Here is a 7,427-nt window from a genome sequence, read left to right as displayed (position 1 = left end):
GCAACATGGACTTCAAAAAAAAAAAATTTACTTTGAACAGTTTATGAAGGTACATGCATGGTTAATAAATATTTTTACTGACATTTATCTATATTAAATATCAATCTACCATCATACAGTTATAATCAAATTGGTTAGATGCAATGTAAAAGAATCTTTTGTCACCTAGTTAATTATAACCCCCCCTATACACACACACACACACACACAAATTGTTTGTGGTTGTGTTAGTACTGGAAATTATTATTTTATTTTACAATGATGTGTTATTAAGTATCAAAGTCACTTGTTATGTACATTTACAACCTAGTCACTGATGTTACAATCTACAGAGCAATAATAGTTGAATAATGTACCCATGAACCAGATGGTGCTATGTGACAAAAGACACCTTTTACATTGCATTTCACCAATTTGATTATAACTGTGTGATGGTAGATTGATATTTGATATAGATAGACAAATTGTTTAACTGACCTATATTACTACTATATTGCACAGCTGATTAAGCATACCTATCATCACAATCAGTCCCACTGTGTGGCACCTTGGGCAGGTGTTCTACTATAACCCCAAGCTGAGCAAAGCTTTGTGAATGGATTTGGTTGATGGAAACTGAAAGAACTCATTGTGTGTGTAATTGTACTTGTTTAGCCAATGATTTGTCTGAGTTTGTGTTTTTACACTGAAGCAACTACATGGTAGATGAATGAATTAGTAATAAATCACAAAGTTGTTTTAATTCACTTCAAATTTATTTCATGGGGTGTTAAAATTTTGGCACACAACTGCAACCTGGTCTTTGACCCTGCAAATTGGTAGTATTATTTCTGTTTTCTTCCTCAGATATAGAAGTGGAGAACTGTGACTTAAGCAAGCTCTCAGCTGACACATTAAACATCATCGAAGCCGACAGTTTCTGGTGTACAACGAGATTACTGGATGGTATCCAAGACAACTACACATTTGCTCAACCTGGTATTCAGATGAAAGTGAATGCTTTGAAAGAATTAGTGAAACGGATAGATGGTAAGTACATTAGTGAAGTATTGCAGACCAGGATTGAATTTAGATTATAAATAAACTGACCACACCTATTCTTTTCAGTCAATGGACTGCAGCCATGCATTAAAATATCTTTTTTATAAATCATAGCAATACATGTTGTTGTTGTTGTTGGCACTCCGTCGCTTACGACGTCGAGGGTTCCAGTTGATCCGATCAACGGAACAGCCTGGATTCACTCATTGGATGAAATACAGTGGTATTGCTTGCCCCAGGTAATCTTAGGTGCTCATTACTACCTGGTGCAGTTGGCCTGAACCCAGACTATACCTGATTGCTCGTATGGTACCTGCCTGGATGATTTATCCCTCTATTCTCATCGTATATATTATATATGTGTGTGTGTGTGTGTGTATATATATATAGTCCAACCCATGCCAGCATGGACAATGGATGTTAATCATAATAATAATAATAATAATAATAAATAATAACTGTTTCCTATGTAGAAAAGAAAGTTTGAAATTATTGATTGTATTGTCCCTAGTATTTGATTTTATAGGTGGGATTTGAACATAAAATATTGTATATATATATATATATATATATACTTTATTTAAAAGCAGCAGAAATATAACTGTTGCTTTTAAATAAAGCATATTACTCTACCTTTGGTATTTGAGTACTCTTTTTTCCACCTTGTTGCACATTTTATGTGCTTACTCCAGTGTATATATATATATATATATATATTGGGGTCATCCCATAAATAATGCGGTTTTTATTATACTTCTTTTATATTTCAAAATTAAGATAAACCAAGTTCTTTTTTAATCTAAAATATACTGTCTTTCATTTTCTACAATGCTCTTCCATCTGTCTAGTAGACTTGCAAGGCCCCTCTTCCAAAATTCACTTGTCCACAATGAAAAATACTCCTCCAGTACTGTTCTGACCTTGTCTACAGAATTCATATTTTTTCCGTCCAAATGATTTTGAAGACTGTGGAATAAATGATAATCAGATGGGGTAATGTCTGGTGAATATGGTGGGTGGGGCATCGTTTCCCATTCAAACTGCTCCAGCCTTTGCAATGTCATCCTCACCGTATGTGGACAAGCATTATCCTGATGGAAGAACACCTTTTGTCTTGAAACCAAAGATGGTCATTTTTCTTCTAGTGCTGACTTGCAGTAGATCTCCTTTGTTATCTTTAGGTTTGAGTTTAGAAGTTCAAAGTGGACTAAACCTTTCAAAGATTAGACTGTTGGAAATAAAAAAAAAATTATAACATTGGGCTACAACAAGTAACCTTAGATGCCAAGAACCTTCCTAAGTATCCATCCTAGCTGTCCCTAATAATACTGTTTTCTGAATCTACCGTAAACTAGGTTTTTTGTTTATTTCCTCTATCCATTTGTTCAAATCTTTAGGGATAGTTCCCTAATGCACCTATAACTACAGGGATTCATTTTACCAGCATGCCGTCATGTAACCCCATATCATATCATATCATATTGTATTGTTTTGTACTGTCCTCGATATGTTTGTAAACCCTTAGTGGTTAATAAAGAAATCGTCATAATTGTTGTTTACAGTAAATGTATGTACTACTCTGCCTTTCAGTTCCATTATATAAACATTTAGAAAAACACAATGTAGAATTTCTCCAATTTGCCTTCCGATGGATGAACAACTTGCTGATGAGAGAAATTCCTTTGCGCTGTACCATTCGTTTGTGGGACACTTATCAGGTAAGCTAGGAGACTCCATGAAATCTCTGACCATTTCACCTCGTATTACAGACAGATGTTGTTGAGGCACCACAGCCATCGTAGCCCTCTGAGCCTCTGAGGTCAGACCTCCAAGTGTGAAAAGTGGGATTGGATTGCTATGGGTTAATTAGCATGTTATTGAAGAAACTACAAGCATAAACCTTCAGTCTTGTCAGTGCCATGGGAAAGAAAATGTTGAGGGGAGTCAACCTGGACAGCAAATCAAGGAGTAAAGTCTTTCAGGTTGCTCAATACCCACTTTGACACCATTCTGGCAATTCCAGGGTAGGTGGAGCTCCCCGGCCCCTTGAGGCAATTCACCTAGGGGAAAGCTACTACCGATTTAAAACCCACAGCTTGCTGGTCACCACAGCCATCTTAGTCGTCTGAGCCACTGAGGTTGGACCTCCAAGTCTAAAAAGTGGGATTGGGTTGTGTGGATTGATTCTCACTTTACAACTACTGGGCAAAGGAAGGAAGGAAAACCCTGCAGCATCAAGGATTGATTTAGTCAATTGAGGACATGCTGCTCTTGCTTGTGATCTTCAGACATGAAGAAACTGTTGTCATCATAGTCAAGGCAATTATGAAATCATTGTACGACTGAAGAGGATAAGAGACTAGTGATTATTAGTGAAATCTTGTAAATTTTCTTTTTTTTTTTGACCAAGACACATATTCTGTTTGTTTGAATTCATCTCATTTTTTCTTTTTGTGTCTAAATTCCTAGGCAGAAATAAATGGTTTTGCAGATTTCCACCTTTATCTCTGTGCTGCCTTTCTTACACGGTTTTCCATTGATATTCAACGTGAAAAAGATTTTCAGGTTTGTCTATATAATTTACTTCCTTCTCTAGGTGCTAACTATCATCTGTTGTATGTATGTGTGTGTGTGTGTGTGTGTGTGTCATATTTTACATTATTCATTTTTACCAGATTTGTATGCATTTTAATACACACTATTTTGCCACATTGAATGTGTTAGTGCTCACTTTACTGTTTTTGATAGTAAAGTAAGTACTAATACATTCAATGTGGCAGGTGCATTAATTACATCAACAAAAGGTTGTCTTTTAACTGTGTATACATTTAGTATGATACACAGATGGCAATTTTAACTTAAAGCTCTTTCAGTTGCATGCACCAAGTTTTGTTTTCAACAACTCAGCAGGGCATGTAGTATGATTCAGAGACAGATTTTAATTTAAGACTGTGTCAAGGCTGACAGGAAGCAGTGCAGCTTCCTAGGTCTAACCAACAGTAGTATTATTCCCTTCAGGGGACTGTCATATTAAATTGACAGCATACAACTACTGTTTCAAGTGTGTTCACTGTGCTTTTTTTACATCTGTTTTCCTGCACATATGGGCCTGTCCGTCTCTGTCTCTTTACTCTTTTACTTGTTTCAGTCATTTGACTGTGGCCATGCTGGAGCACTGCCTTAGTCGAGCAAATCGACCCCAGGACTTATTCTTTGTAAGCCTAGTACTTATTCTATCGGTCTCTTTTGCCGAACTGCTAAGTTACGGGGACGTAAACACACCAGCATCGGTTGTCAAGCGATATTGGGGGGACAAACACAGACACACAAACATACACACACACACACATATATATATATATACATATATACGACGGGCTTCTTTCAGTTTCCGTCTACAAAATCCACTCACAAGGCTTTGGTCGGCCTGAGGCTATAGTAGAAGACACTTGCCCAAGATGCCACGCAGTGGGACTGAACCCAGAACCATGTGGTTGGTAAGCAAGCTACTTACCACACAGCCCGTTTTTCTTATTTAGCTTCCAGGCCAACCCTGATTGAAGAGGTCTACAATCAGAGGTATTCCAGTCATGACCACCTGTTTATTCAGGAGTGTCTAGAACTACGTTATCTTAATGCCCTTTCCAATTTTAAGACAGTGGGGTGTGATTTGATGGGGATTTGGTTGCCATTTCTAGCAGCTCAACAACTTAGATATTATGCTTGTATACGTATGTGTGTGTGATTTATATATATAAACACCTGTTTGTAGTGTTCAAATGTCTCTTGATAATTGATTATTTTTATTATTATTTTATTTCTCTTTTTAGGGTATACTGATGTTTCTCCAAAACCTTCCCACTCACCACTGGCAGAATGAAGAAATTGGCGAGTTATTGGCCGAGGCGTTTAAGCTGAAGTATATGTTTGCCGATGCTCCCAACCATTTAGTTCAGAAGTCATGATGTCCTCACTACTGTTGAAAAACTGCTAAGCTGACTGTTGAAAAAAATATATTTAAAAGAAAAGCAGAACAAATGAACAAAATAATACTACTACTACTACTACAACAACACCATGAACAATAATAAAATCAAGCTTTCGACTTTAATTTTGCTTCATTTTGGTCAAGCACTTGTCGAAAATTTTGACCAGATGTCTTTATCGCAACCTCCTTATCTCTCTCTCTTTGCTTCTCTCTCTTCCCCCTCTCTCTCTCTCCCCTGTTCATGCACGACTCACATTTGCAGTTGTGTTTATCTACAGGGCTTGCCCCTAATCAAAAGACTTTTCCCAGTGAGAAGGCTTTTTTTTTTTGGTACCACAGAAAGATTGTTTTTACCTGTGTAAAGAACTAAACTGGTTTCATCGTTACCTTCTGTGATACTATTATAGGTTGATGCTGTGTGGGTGTGGGTTCACACAGGTACTTGTATTCACACTGACATTCTCATATAGACGATTGCACATATGTATGCATAATCAGATGTGCACACAGATGTATATGCATATGTACACAATGCACATTTATACCTATATATATCCATATATATATCTCCATATATATATTTATATATATATATATGTATTTATACATACACAAATATATATATATATTTATACATACATATATAAATATTCATACATATATATCCATATATATATATATATATATATATATATATATATATATATATATATATATATATATATATATATATATATATATATATACACACACACATATATATCCATAGATATACATTGTGCACAACATACACATATTTCATATGAATATGCATACACATACTCACACACACATACTTAATATATGAATGTGAGGCATACTTACAGATATTTATATGCACACACACACACACACACACAAATATGCACATATGCATAGACATCTTCCACAAACCTGAGATGCATCATTACTGTTCCTGTGGAAATGCACCTGACTTCTGCTGCTATCGTTGCATGTCTGTCCTGATGATGATGATACACCAACACTCACCCTCTTGCTCACACACTCTGTAGTAAATGGTCATCACAGACAGACAGACAGAATTGAGATCTTCACGGCACCAGTGTTTCTGCCGTGCAAGTTCTTTTGTGCAGTTGGCTCCCTCAATACAGGTCCAGTGTTTTGCCATCTGTTGGATGTCCGAATGAATGAGTGAGGTCTCTTCACTGAAATTATCCGCTTTGAGTTAACATTCAGAAGAAGCACTCCTGCCGAGGTCAACTTTGCCTTTCATCTCTCCAGGGTCAATAAAATAAAGAATCAGTCGGTTACTGGCATTGATGATAGCAACTGTAACCTCCCCGCTGTCACCTCAAAATTGCTGGCCTTGTGCCTAAATTAGAAACAGTTATTATAACTGTATGTTTATTATTATAATGATGATGATAATGATAACCGTTGTCTGTGTGTATGTAAATGCATATATAAAAACTTTGTTTTTATATATATTTTTGTAAATGACACTGGATTGTTATAGATCCTCATTGACTTCAAAGGGTGTATGCAAAAAAAAAATTAAAATGCCACATCAAAATCAGCATCATAATAAAATGAATGATAATAATAATAATAATAATAATGGTCACTCCTGTCAATTTTGGCATATGAGTGTTTGAAGGAGAGGATTTAGAAAAAGAAAAAAAGATGAAAAAAAATTATCATTTTAATTATTATTATATTAATCATTATTATTATTATTACTATTTCAAGGCAGTGAGCTGGCAGAATCGTTAGCACACTGAGCAAAATGATTAGCAGCATTTAGTCTGTCTTCATGTTCTGAGTTCAAATTCCACTGAACTCAATAAATTAAGTACCAGTGAAACGCTGGGGGTCAATGTAATCAACCAGTCCCTTACCCGAAAATTTCAAGCCTTGTGCCTTTAGTAGAAAGAATTAGTAGTATTATTTTTCTTTTCAGTAATAATAATAATAATAATCCTTCCTACTATAGGCAGAAGGCCTGAATGTTGGGGGAGGTGATAGTTGATTAGATCGACTCCAGTATGCAACTGGTACTTAATTTATTGACCCCAAAAGGATAAAAGCAAAGTTAACCTTGATGGGATTTGAATATCAAAATAATACTAATAATTGAAATGATAATGTTGATTAATATAATGGCACTGATTTCTTGAAAATTTTTTTGATAATGATAATAATTAAAATAATAAATAAAATATGTTGAAATTGCTCTCTCTCTCTCTCTCTCTCTCTCTCTCTCTCTCTCTCTCTCTCTCTCTCCCACATTAGGGAAAAAGCTAAAAAGAAATGAACATTCTCTTCATTAGAGTATTTTGCTGTGCAAGGAGGTTGGCATGGCATGATGATGTCTGGGGAAATTTATCTTGTAAAGTGG

General features: G+C 35.7%; 1 protein-coding gene across 4 annotated transcripts in view; it reads left to right on the top strand.

The window, feature by feature from the left end:
• The window catches only part of LOC106878652 (TBC1 domain family member 22B), a 107,253-nt gene extending 99,938 nt beyond the window's left edge, over positions 1 to 7,315 (top strand). For all 4 annotated transcript variants that reach the window (XM_052976176.1, XM_014927934.2, XM_014927935.2 and 1 more), the window contains 4 exons: positions 847 to 1,029; positions 2,632 to 2,759; positions 3,511 to 3,606; positions 4,872 to 7,315. In XM_052976176.1, the coding sequence (XP_052832136.1) occupies positions 847 to 1,029; positions 2,632 to 2,759; positions 3,511 to 3,606; positions 4,872 to 5,006 (542 nt within the window). In that variant the 3' untranslated portion in view covers positions 5,007 to 7,315. The remainder of the gene's footprint in view (positions 1 to 846; positions 1,030 to 2,631; positions 2,760 to 3,510; positions 3,607 to 4,871) is intronic.
• Positions 7,316 to 7,427: the final 112 nt, after the last annotated feature.

The sequence above is a fragment of the Octopus bimaculoides genome, chromosome 24 (genome assembly GCF_001194135.2).
Source record: "Octopus bimaculoides isolate UCB-OBI-ISO-001 chromosome 24, ASM119413v2, whole genome shotgun sequence".
Taxonomy (NCBI): Eukaryota; Metazoa; Mollusca; class Cephalopoda; order Octopoda; family Octopodidae; genus Octopus; species Octopus bimaculoides.
The sequence above is the reverse complement of the archived record's forward strand: the minus strand, read 5'-3'. Positions and strand labels throughout refer to the sequence as shown.